Source organism: Odocoileus virginianus, chromosome 22 (genome assembly GCF_023699985.2).
Source record: "Odocoileus virginianus isolate 20LAN1187 ecotype Illinois chromosome 22, Ovbor_1.2, whole genome shotgun sequence".
Lineage (NCBI taxonomy): Eukaryota > Metazoa > Chordata > Mammalia > Artiodactyla > Cervidae > Odocoileus > Odocoileus virginianus.
The window spans coordinates 4,064,188-4,077,625 of record NC_069695.1 but is presented as its reverse complement, the minus strand read 5'-3'; the positions used below and the strand labels follow the sequence as shown (position 1 = coordinate 4,077,625).

Genomic DNA, 13,438 nt, shown 5'->3' with positions numbered 1-13,438 from the left:
AAAGTCTGACAATGCCAAACATGGCTTCGTCAGACTGTCCCTGGTTTCTAAATGCTCACAGATATCTCCCCTCTCCTTTCTCTCAGCCTCTTACCAGAATTTCAGAAATGGAGCCCAGTGCCCCACTAGTTCGTTTGTTTGTTTGTTTAACTCTGTATCAATCTCAAGAAAGAATTAGAGACATGCTACTTCTTTTCCGTCATCTGTTTTTCCTCTCCCCTCCTATGTTTTTTTGTTTTTCCCTCCTATGTTTTAAAAAAATAACAGAAAATTTAATTTGGTAGCAGAGAAGCAAAGAGAAAAAAGGAAAGAAATATATAGTAAAATTGATGTAATGTCCTCAGAAATATTGCGAGTAGGCCACTAATTTATCTGGGTAACTCTCACTGAGACAGTAGGACTGGATAATGGGAAGGCATATTTGAAACTCTTTGGGGACATCAAAGCATACCTTATTTACACTTTTAATAATTTTTATTCTTGCCTTCCCAGGCTCTAGCCATATGGCTATTAAATCATGACAAAGCAAAGATCAGGAATTCAAATACTTAATCAAGTCATGAAAATTAATCCAGAAAAATAAACAAATAAAAGTAAATCAACCTTTTACAACCTTCAAAGCATCCTCCCTAAATCGTATTTTCATGTAATGCCAAATCACCCAATATGCTTATTTATGTTACCAATAGGCACAGTTATCATTTGGATAAACTGATAAATGTGGAAACTCTAGAAAATTTGCCAGATAACTTTTTTTGGTGAATAACTTTCTAATTTTATTTAAAATTACTGATATGAACATTTAAGCATAACGTGTTTAATATGCTGTATTTTTATTATTGTTCTGCTAAAAAATAATTTTCATTCCTTAATACCATAATAAACCATGAAAACATAATTAGATTGAATATATAAGCCTTTTCATCTTTTCTATTTCTGTTCGAATAGAAATATTTGCATAATAGTCACTGTAGCAAAACTGTTTTCATGTTTAATCTTTTCTGTTTTTGACCCTTCTTATTTCAAAAGTCAAGGATGTTTGTAATTATAAAGTTGTTTTCTATTGAAAATAATCATTAACAGGCCTAAGTGGTATTCTGCATCATTTTTCTTTCATTTGATTTTAAGAATTACCACAATGAAACGTTTTTGGAAAAGCTCCATCTATTAATTATGGATATACTTATTTAACAGTATTTGTTGGAACTAGCTTTAATCTTCAGAGTGTGTTGCTATCCACTTCGACGTGCGGATCATCTCACCTGTTTTTTTCCTTTTCACTGTTGTTTAACTGTTCAATGCAGGTTCTACATGGTCAGCTATTATGAGCGGAGTCACAGAATAGCCGTTGGAGCGCGCCACGGATCAGTGGCCTTGTACGACATTCGGACTGGAAAATGTCAGGTAAATAAATCATTGTGACTTCCTCTCCATAAAGTCCGCAGGTTATTGAGAGGAGTGAGAGGCCAGCACTTCACCAGCTGACGTGCTGAGCTGCGGGAACATTATGGATAATGCTGAAGGGATCAATAGTTTAATGAAGGACTCAGAGAATATAGAGCCCTACTGTCTTTATTCAGCGGGAGTGAAGGGCCGCCGCAGACCTGCTCGTCACAGAGCCCTGAGTAAGGTGGTGCTGCTCACAAAGCCCTTTGCAAGAAATCTTTCTTCCTTTAAACAAGTTTCCTCATTTTCTTATTCTTATCATGTGTTTTGTGGGGGCGGGGGGGGGGGATGTGATGATACATTATCATGATTAATGGCTAAACGAAAATTCGTTTTCTAAGTAAAATGAGATCTTTAGCAATTTGAGGACAGTATCCTGCTCAGTTCAAGGAAGGCAGAAATCACAGTGGCGTTTGGTGTGGTTCTGGAAGAAGGAAGCCAAGGCTCTATTTGAAATAATATATTCCTTTTTATGCTTTGATAACTTCCTATGCTTTTATACAGCTTTATTATTGATGAGAAGTTCGTCTGAGTCTTGATCTTGAACACTTGGTTCTCCAAATGTGCCACTTGCATAGATGGAGCAAGTCTAGCCCCATTTGACGTCGAAGTGATTAGTCTCTTTATCCCAGAGTCACTCTGTTGGTTAATGGCAAAAACAAAGTTAGTGGACTCCGTCCTGATTGAGGTTTATAGTGTTCATTGATAAATAATTCCAAGTCATCATCCCTTGTCTTTCACTGTAGCAGTTATCAATGCTGATGTATTCAATCATATTAGTAATTGTATTCAACCATAATAGACTGATATATTCAACTATATTAGGAATTTTCAAAAGGAATATGAAGAAATACATCTTGTAGCTAAATTTTAAATTGCCTCTTGAGTTTAATAAACTATTAGTTCTCCAAAAGCTTCTCTGGCAGCTTTCCATGAAATAGTTTTAAGAGGTGGTAACAGACTGGCGGTAAAAGTTTCAGGGGTCAGGCAAGTTTTGTGGGTATTGTTCAGATTTAACACGTTTCTTTATGCAGGCCTTCTCAGAGCCCTGATGCGTGAGTGTCCATTGTGCGTTTCTTGTGAGTGTGCACCATTTGCCACACTGATGTAACCATTGAGTTTCGTGTGATTTTTTTTTTAAGGCATTAACTCCTCGTTGGTGACTGTATTGCTTTACTCTGAGCTCTAACTTTCAGCAATGAAATCACTCTGAATACTTGCTTTAAAAATCAAGTTACACGTTGTCTATAACGTTTTCCTCTTGAGAGACAGAGTCTCCAAGCATCATTTTCAGAATCAGTTGTTAAATATCTCCAGGGTTAGTGATGCAGTGGTGCGTTGGTAGTTGTAGTCAATCATGTCCGACTCTTTGCAACCGCATGGATTATCTGTCCAGGCTCCTCTGTCCATGGAATTCTCCCGGCAAGAATACTGGAGTGGGTATCGTTCCCTTCTCCATGGAATCTTCTCAACCCAGAATTCAAACCCGGGTCTCTTATACTGTAGGCAGATTCTTTACCATCTGAGCCAGGAGGGAAGCCCCACATGTAGCTTACAGTTGACCTTCCGTATCCCTGGTTCTGATCTGGGGATTCAGACAATGCTGGATGGTGTAGAGGTGTCATAAGGACTAGGAATCCAAGTATGAGTGGACCCACGCAGTTCAAGCCCGTGTTGTTCAAGGGTCAACTGTATATTATTATTAGCCAGCTTGAGAGAAATAAGCCACAAGCATCAACAAGATGAAGACAAAGTAAAATTGAACAAGGTGATCTTTTCAAGCTTCTTTAAAATTAAAGTGAGGAAACCATAGAGAGGTGCCATAGCCACCAGCAGAGGGAAGAGCGAGGCATTGGCGTAACGCCCAGAGGAGTGAAGGAGGAGCCACAGTAAAGAACTGATGAGAAAGCCGCGGGCTGTGCTGAGCACACACTTCCTGACAGTTTTCCCTCCTGCCTGGTCTCAGCGACTATCTTAATGACCATGCAAAAAGCATGCTTTGAATATCTTATTCTTTTTAGTAAAATTACACGAGAAACACTCATCAATCAATGACATTCTTTCTTAACAGAAATCTGTAACGTCACACATATTTCATTTTATTTTCGTGCCTTATTTTACTGCATTTTGACATTTCAGTGTCCCTATGATATTTTTCTACTTCAGCTTCTTGATTTTGATATCCCAGTTGTCATTAGTGTTGTACGATGGAATAACCTTTACCTTCCAATGCAGTGTGAAAGGGAGGGTTACCCTTTCCTCTCATCTTTCAGAGCATGAAAACAAAGCTAAATCTCTAAAATCAATCTTAACTGCTTTTGCCAGTTACCAGTTTTATCCAGTGACAATGAGCTCTTAAGGGATTCTCTTAATTCCTTTATGGTATTAGTGTTGTAGTGTTTGAAATAAGTGAGTCAACAGTTGAAACAGAATACATGAGTATGGTTGGCGTGTTTAGAAATGATATTTTAGAGGTGAATCAGAGGACTTACAATTTTGAACTAGGAATGCAGTAAAATATTTTTTGAATTAGCTTTTGAAATCAGTGAACAGAGAGAGGGGGACAGTTTTACTAACATTGAGCAAAGACATAAGATATGACATAAAAAAAAAAAAAGATAAGACATAAAAGACGTAGAAGGGATAATTAGTAAATTTGCTGGGCTCCAGGGGTAGATTCCAGTTAGGTGGAAATACAAGGGGCAGCCACCTAAATGAGAGCCCCCACTACAGGGAGACGCACCGTGGCCTGTCCGGGATGCCAGAGGCGAGGCAGTGTCCTTGGGCCCAGTGGGAGCACAGGAAAGGGGGAAGGGGCACAGAGCATTCAGGGTCCCTGTCGTCCTGAGATGGGCTAGCAAGGGACAGACCTGGAAAGTCCAGTCTGTTTCCCTCACCTTTTGGCATTAACGTCTATCTTTTTTAAAATCAGTTTTCTTACGACCTCTTCTTGTCAATCTAGTACAGGCGATTATACAAAGCTGCATCTAAATATGCATTCAGTCTGGAATATGAATTTCACTCATATTGAGTTTGCAAGCTATTGCCCAAATCTGCCTGCCACCTGTTTGAGTAAGTAGAGTTTTACTGGGACACGGCCACGTCATTCGTTTAAGGATCGCGTGTGGCTGCTGTCACACTGCAGTGGTAGAACTGGGTTTCTGCAGCCAGCGAAGACTGTGTATGGTCCTCAAAGCCTGAAACATTGTGTGGCCCTTTCCAGAAAAAAATGGCTGACCTCTGTCTTAGGTAATTAGAGGAGGAAGAGTTAACTCATTCAACTGAAAAGTGATCTAAAGCAGCGTAGGGGCCTCTGGTGGTCCAGTGGCTAAGACTCCACCTGCCAACACAGGAGACATGGGTTCAGTCCCTGCTCCGGGAAGATCCATGTGCTGCGTGGCAACAAAGCCTGCCACCACAGCTACTGACACCCGCCCGCTTTGCAGCAGGAGAAGCCACAGCAGTGAGACCATGCACCATGGCTAAAGAGCAACCCGCTCGCTGCAGCTAGAGAGAGCCACGCACAGCAGTGAGACCACGCACCACGGCTAGAGAGCAACCCGCTCGCTGCAGCTTGAGAGAGCCACGCACAGCAGTGAGACCACGCACCACGGCTAGAGAGCAACCCGCTCGCTGCAGCTTGAGAGAGCCACGCACAGCAGTGAGACCACGCACCACGGCTAGAGAGCAACCCGCTCGCTGCAGCTAGAGAGAGCCACGCACAGCAGTGAGACCACGCACCACGGCTAGAGAGCAACCCGCTCGCTGCAGCTAGAGAGAGCCACGCACAGCAGTGAGACCACGCACCACGGCTAGAGAGCAACCCGCTCGCTGCAGCTAGAGAGAGCCACGCACAGCAGTGAGACCACGCACCACGGCTAGAGAGCAACCCGCTCGCTGCAGCTAGAGAGAGCCACGCACAGCAGTGAGACCACGCACCACGGCTAGAGAGCAACCCGCTCGCTGCAGCTAGAGAGAGCCACGCACAGCAGTGAAGATGCAACGCAGCCAACAATTTTAAACTAAATAAAACAAAATTTTAAAAGGTACAATGTAATACATTGGAGAAGAACAAAGAGAAACTTGTGTGACTTAAATCTGATCTTCATTTCATAAGCTTGGGAATGTGTCTTAACTTTGCTGAACTGAAGCTTCCTCACTATGTAGTGGTAGTAGAAATAGTGCCTATACTTGCAAGAAGGAAGGTAATTTGTGTAAAATTCACAGCAAGTAGTATTCAGTAAGTGTTGATTGTATTATAGTAAAATAAACTTGGAAATGCATTACACTGCAATGAAATTACATTAACTGTGGAGAATTTTAAAGATAAACCTTGAGACCTCAGAATGTTTGTAGATATATATATATATATATATATTTATATTTATTTATTTATTTATATGTACATATTATTTATATATTTAAAATTTATATATATTTATATATATATAAAGCAAACATCAGTAAGTGCTTAAAAAATGTTGACCATCATAATTATTATTTAGTTATTAGTTAAATAAGACAAAATCAACCCCAAGCTTCTTTTCTCTCCTACTTGGGTATACATGATTTCATCCTAGCTATATCTATTACAAGTTCTTTTTTAGGATTTTGTTGTAATTGTTGCTGTTTATTCCAAACAACTTGATTACTCTTAAACGTAGAATGAGTAGAATATCAAACCAAGTGTTTAACAAAGTTAAGATTATACTTATTGATCTGTCCTCAACTAACCATATTTAATGATTATTCTTCATCTATCCTGATTTTTGCATAGCATTAATCTGTTGTCCTGCTGATATATTTTTTAAGTAAATTTTTGCTATCATTACAAGTATTACTTTTCATGCTACTGCTATATTAAAGTTTTTCTGGGTAAAGCTGATATTTAAATATGGTATTCCCAATTGCCAGCATATCTCAGTTTTTGGCATATCTGTTTGCATATATTTAAAGTCTTATATTAATTAGCCCCCACTGAATTTTTTTCAAGGATTTTATTACTGTGTAATTTTCCACATCTGTTTTCTTCAGCATCATTTTTAAGATATAAAAGATGGGGTCAGTGAGTTAGTCATCTTATGATTCTTATTCAGTTTCTAATTTGTTAGCATAATTTTCTTTGTAGTTTCTCTTGCTTTCAACAGGCATAGCTATGAATGTTCTCATTCTCTCTTATTTGCATGTCATTTATTCTTTGTCCTTTCATTACTCATCTCTGTTGAAATTCAGTCCAGTTTTTTTCTAAGCTTACCTCTTTATCATAAATTACAAGCCTTTTAATGCTTAGATGGCTGCTTTTTTAACGCAAAAGAAAATTGTAGTTAGGATCTTAAGGATTGTTGTTTCCTGATTTTTATTACGTTTGGAGTTGGCTGGAAATTTTTTAATTCTGCTTCATCTCTGGATCTGGTGAGCTGCTGCCAATTCCCAATTGTTAGTTCCTTCCTTCTTTCATCGCTCTCTCTCTTTCTTCTCTCTCTCTTTAAGCTTTGAAGCTTCCTGTAACAATTATTTTCTTACAGGAATTATTTTGTTTTCATTGACAATAATGACCTACTGATGCCTGGCCAGTCAAAATTGAGTAATTTCTGTAATTTCCGTGCACCCCCCCGAAAAGTCCAAATATAATGCTTGAATGATTAGCCTTTACATGAAAACTAGGGAAAAGGAAGATACGTATATAGCTGATGAATGAGCAAATCAACCTCCCTTTTTCTCTGGAAAGTGAATGAAATTTATTGATTGTCTCTTCAGATTATAAATGTAATTCACACTCATTATAAAATAACCTCAAGCAATAACAAAATATTTAAAGTGGAAAGTTAAAGTCCACTGTAACTGTCCCTTGGCATTGATTCCTGTTTAGCTCTTTATTGTAAACACTTTGAGTCTTGTTTCTGAGATATACAAATAATATTATTCTCTCCCTCCTCCCCAACAATTTAAGAGTTTCCTGCAGCCTGTTTTTACCTACTCACTGTGAGTCCATGTATCATTCAGTAATAGCAAGCAGTGCCTGCTGTTTGTGCAAATAAAGCAAGTGTGCCTCCTACCCTCAAGGAGCTTCTATTCAGTGAGAGGAGACAGACAGAAAACTGAACAAGAAAGCATCACGGAGCAGTGTGATAATACAGAGGAATGACGGCTGCCTGCTGTAGGCGCTCTGGGTGAGCATGTGGAGGGGGCTGCATTTAACCCAAGACTGTGTGACCACCTCTAAGAAGAGCATTATAAGGACAAGGAGCAATTAGAACAAAGACTAAGGTGGGAACAACACTGGAAATTTGGGGGAGCAGAAGAAAAGACAACTGTAAAGTGCATCCATTTTGTTAGCAAGTGGAAGAGAAATTTGAGGTGGAGTTGGCTAGGAAGGCAGGACCGATCATGAAGGCCAGGGTGGGGATCTCAGATTTTATTTCAGTGTGTTGGGCTGCCATTAGAGAATTTCATGCCAGGAAATTTATATGGTGTTATATGATTTTTTTGTGTTTTTCTTCTTGTAATTGATTTCTAGTTTCATAACTTCGTGGTCAGAAATATATGATGTTTTTAACAATTATTTTTTGCTTGCTTTGCTTTTGGAAGGCATTTGTTCTTTTATTTCACAACTTTGGAATCACAATAGACACAGTATTCTAAAAAAAAAAAATTCTTAATACTACATCATAGCTAAACTTCCTGGTCAAATAACATTGTTCTAACATGTTCTTTACAAAATAAAAAATACATTATAAAACGACTATTCTCTTGATGAACTCTTCAGATTAAGTCCAACTCTGGGCTCCTACAAACATAGCTGCAATGAGCATCTTTATACACTGGTGCTTTTCTCTCTGTAGGCTAGATCCTAAAAACAGCAACTGGTTTGATCCGTTTTTATTTGAAAAGATTAATGGCTGCTGAGCGGAGACTAGGGTTGTTGCAATAGCACTGGAGAAGTGCGGGCACATACAGGCTATGTTCTGGAAGTAGAGCCAGCAGGTCTTAATGATTGTTCGGATGTCGGGTGCAGGGCTGGGGGGATTCGGGGCAAGGCAATGGTGGGAGAAAGGAAGGGTTCAAGGGTGACTCATAGATTTGAGCCTTGAGCAACCAGATGGATTATGGTGCCATTAATAGCTGAGAAAAAAACAGGCGATGTATGAGATGCAGGTCAGGATTTTAGGTTCTGGACGTGTGAAGTTTGAAGGGCTGTTTTAGTCTGTTTAAATGACTACATCCTATTCCAGTACACAGGTGGAGGATTCATTAGCTGATTCTCTATCAGTGAACATTTAGGCATCCCCCCCTCAATTTTCACCATTTTCAGCAGTGCTGTATTACATAGTCTTACTTACATAACTTTTTATGTCTATCTGATTTTCTTACAGTAAATTCCTGAATGCATAGTGCTAGGTCCAAAGATTTGTGTGTGTGATCACCAAAATGCTTTGAAACTACTTTCTCATAGTTCATGGGCATTAGCTTTTCCATACTCTCCCTAACAGCCCTATGAATAAAAGAATGGCTCTTCGTTAAAAACTGATGTATTTGTTGATGGCTGCACTGCGCCTTCACTGCTGCGCGGGGGCTTTCTCTGCTTGCGGCGAGCAGGGCCTGCGCTCTAGTGGTGGTGCGTGGGCTTCTCATCGCCGTGGCTGCTCTTGCTGCGCCGCACAGGTGCCAGAGCACAGGCTCAGCAGCTGTGGCCCACAGGCTTTAGTTGCTCTGTGGCAAGTGGAATCTTCCCAGACCAGGGATCGAACCTGTGTCCCCGTCACTGGCAGGCGGATTCTTACGTACTGTACCACCAGGGACGTCCACAGAAGGCCTCTCGAACTACAGTTATTCTCATGAAGAAATGAAGTTCCACAGCTGGCCTCATTTTATTTATAAAAAATAAAAATAATTTTATGAGAACTCTTCTCTGCATCAGACACTGAATTATGTGCAAGGCATAAAGATAAATAAATATAAACTGTTTCTTATAAAATCCCTCCAAGGAATTTATACTCTGGACTAGAAGACAGAGGGCTTCCCAGGTGGCACTCGTGGTAAAGAGCCAGCCTGCCAATGCAGGAGACGTAAGAGATGAAGGTTTGATCGCTGGGGTCGGGAAGATCCCTTGGAGAAGGAAAGGCAACCCACTCCAGTATTCTTGCCCTGAGAATCCCGAGGACAGAGAAGCCTGGTGGGCTGCAGTCCATGGGGTTACAAAGAGTCGGATACAACTGAAGCGACTTAGCACATAAGCACTGTAAGACAGATACAAACCCAGAGCTGGAATACTGTGATTGTCCTTCCAGCAGGGCGGGCTGGAGCATGGCGGGGAACACAGAGGGGCACGGGCCCAGGTTTGTTTAGGTACTGGAGAGAATGGTCTGGAAGGGCTCTCTAGAGGAGAAGACATCGGAGCTATAGGCAGGAAGGGGAGGAAAGGGCCGCGATTCCAGGCAGATGACACAGCATCTGCAAAGCCAAGAGGGGGAAGAAATGCAGTGGAAGCAGGTTTATCAAAACCTGAGAGATGTGCTCCCCACTGGATGTATGGTTCATGTTATAGCAAAAGTCTTACACAGGGAACTGCACAAATCTCAGGTGAAAAGCAGTCATTCCAATAGATAAGTAGAGACACCGCTTCTCTATGCCTTTTTTTTTTCTCCCTTTTTGGAAGGCTGTGTAGCTTGTGGGATCTTAGTTCCCTGACCAGGGATCGAACCTGTGGCCCCTGCAGTGGCAGCACAGAGTCCTGACTGCTACACCACTAGGGAATTCCCTCTATGTCTTATTGAATGCTAACTCAGTAATGTAGATTTTAGAAGTAAAGTTTACATGGTGTTAGCAAAATGTAAAGCAAGAACTGAATGCTGGCATTTTCCGTAAGCAGTTGTTTTAGGAAAAGGGGGGCCTGGCAAGATCTGAAAATGTTTTCAGCATGAGATTCAAAGCATTCTGATGAAAGTGAAAGTGTTAGACACTCAGTCGTGTCCGACTCTGCAGCCCTCAAGGACTGCAGGCTCCCATGGGATTCTCCAGGCAAGAATACTGGAGTGGGTTGCCATTCCCTTTTCCAGGGGATCTTCCCGACCCAAGGATTGAACCCTGGTCTCCCACTTGGCAGGCAGACTCTTTACTGCCTGAGGCACTAGGGGGGCCCTAATTTTCCCTAATGCATTGAATTCCGGCAAGCACTCTAAGGTCACTACATGTTGCAAGGAAGCTAACATTCAGGCTTGACAGCAGTGTCAGCAAACACACTTATATGAATAGAAGTTTGGAGAACAATGTCTTTTTCTCTCTGAAAATAACAAAGATTTTACTTCTAGTTAGGAAGAGCAATGGCCCTTAGCGGTTTGGTGGACAGTAAGACTGATGTTTTTTTATGGCAGAGTTGTGAAGCTTCAGGCATAGTTTTCACTGAGCAGAAGTCTATAACGCTTATACATCAAGGGTACTTACGTGATGATTGCAAAAATTGCAGTGAGAATTGACTACAGTGCTTAGTCAGGCCGACATTTTAGGCATTTCCTTCCTGCCCTTTTCAGCAGCTGGTTTTATGGCAGGTGTTCCGTATGACGTTCAGTAGCAGCAACCAGAAGCACGGCATCAGGGATGATGATAAGGTGAAGGTTGAAGAAGACAACGCTTTTCTGACACCCTGTTGAAGAGTTACCCAACAAGCTTCCCGTTTTAAAAGTGAAGTGCTAGTCAGAGAAGAACTTCTAGGAAGAGAAGGAGATAGACAGAACAGTGCTTGCAATTAGACCATCATTTACCCTGAAAGTTTAAAATTTTTTAAAGAATTTAAGGATCACATACAGGTGTATTTTTCTGTCATCTCTCTGCCCCATCACTCATTGAGTGTTTCTGAAATCCATGTTATACTTTGAATGGTAATATTTAAGATTTTTACACCAAGGAAAAAAACTTAGTTCTTGATAATATCTATAGTTGGAAATATGTGAAACAGATAGTTTGTTTCCAAACACAGCAGTTATTACAAGCATTTCAACATCTTTGTAAAAGCGTTGATTACCAAAATTCACATTTTACCTACATTTCTCAATGCCATTTAATTTCCTTCCTAGCCTCTTTATTTTTCCTATCAACACATAAAAATGAGAATATTGATATGTGTCTATAGATAGATATATTTATAGATTCTATATATATGTAGTCCAGAAAATTAAAAAACACGAGGTAGGAGAATCACAGTACACTGAATTTATTCTGGATTCAGTGCCTTGTACTCTTTATATCCACTCTTGATATATAAAATACTTAAAATCTGGTATATTTGCTCAGTCATATCTGACGCTTTGTGACCCCATGGACTGTAGCCCACCAGGCTCCTCTGTCTGTGGAATTCTCCAGGCAAGAATACTGGAGTGGGTGGCCATTCCCTTCTCGAGGGACTCTTCCCCACCCAGGTACTGAACCTGTGTCTCCCACACAGCAGGTGGACTCTTCACTTTCTGAGCCACCAGGGAAGCCCAGTTTACGCACAGATGGGAGTTTTTAAATAAAAGCTCTGGAGCTTTTGGAAAGATTTAGTACTTAAGATATTTTATTTGCAAAGTAATAGAAGGCACGAGAGAGATTTTCAATTAAAGAATCTATTATTTCATGTAACAGAACATCTAGAGGTAGCTGGTGAAGTGAGCAGGCAGTGGTATCGTGAAGGACCCTTGCTTCTTCACTGTGTTCAGAGCTGTGGTCTCTTTGGCTGGACCACTTCAGGCTACAAGATGTTGCCACAGCACCAGCAAGCTATGCAGAGGATACCATCCAGAGGCAAAAAGGAGAAGTTTTTAAAGCAAGCAGGCCTTCTGGGAAAGCCTGTTCTCACGTCTCAATTGACCAAAATTGCATCACATACCCATTTTTCAACCTGTTGCTGGCAAACAGAATGAAATTATGATGGACTAGCAGAAGTTCACTCCTAAGATGAAAGCTGTCACCTTTATTGAACACAGGACCTTGGCTTGAGGAAGGCAACCAACATTTCCTCCCCAAGGGAATTTGGTGATCTGGCTCTTGGATTGATGTAAGATGTGATAGGAAGGAAGGTTGATGGGATCTGGGTTTGGGACCTGCCCTTCCGCCTACTATCTTTGAGACCTTAAACAAGTTACTAGCCCTCTTTCCTCGCCTGGAAATTAGGGGCATAATTTTAGACCCTTTTAAAGATTAATTAAACTAACATAAGACATTTAGTTTCATGATTATTACAGTCTCAGTAAATGGTAGTGGTGGGTTGATTCATGGTCATCTTTAATATCCAATTTTGAGTTTCTGAATTTGAAAGACTTTTTGATGTAAGAACAAAACTCTTAATGGGAAATATGTTCCAGCAAAGAATACTAACAGTACGATGACTTTAGAAGATGCTGCTTTCCCTTTTCTGGGAACAGAAGCAGTGAACTGGAATGCTGAAGCACTTGACGATGCTCACGAGGTCCGGCGGTGGCTCCTCTCCATGTGCCATCTGGGCCCAGGGCCCCTTCCCTTCATCACCCGAGAGGGGAGGACTGCCCTTGATAACCTCGCACTGTCCCTGTGCCCTCCCGGCCAGCTGAGCTTGTGCTCCAGCCTCAGTGCTGTTACGCTTCAGAGCTGCTAGGCAGACGCACTTGAAGACAGAGTAGACCCTTAGAAGTAATGTGCACTTACTCCTCTGAATGTTTGACTGTTTAAGTAATTCTGCTCTTCCCTGAACTTACATCTTAATCGAGACTATTCATTAATGCAGTGAGAGGCAGTGGAAGCATAGTTTACTTTCAGACAAATGTCAAGAGTAAGAAAACATCTGTATAACGCCCACAATACCAAATTCAGTGCTTTTCTCTCATATATGAGGGTGGCCGCTTGTGGCTGCGAGAAAGCCAGCTGCCGTAAGCCTCTTGAATTTCTCTGGGTGAACATTCCAGCGTATGGCATCGTTACTCTATTGCTGCAATTTATGTAAATATGTGGCCAGAGAGGAATTAAGACTTATCATTATAAATCT

General features: G+C 40.9%; 1 protein-coding gene across 3 annotated transcripts in view; it reads left to right on the top strand.

Annotated features, from left to right (window-relative positions):
- Nucleotides 1–13,438, top strand: part of WDR7 (WD repeat domain 7) — a 341,751-nt gene that overhangs the window by 276,374 nt on the left and 51,939 nt on the right. For all 3 annotated transcript variants that reach the window (XM_070452478.1, XM_070452477.1, XM_070452479.1), the window contains one exon: nucleotides 1,305–1,404. In XM_070452478.1, the coding sequence (XP_070308579.1) occupies nucleotides 1,305–1,404 (100 nt within the window). The remainder of the gene's footprint in view (nucleotides 1–1,304; nucleotides 1,405–13,438) is intronic.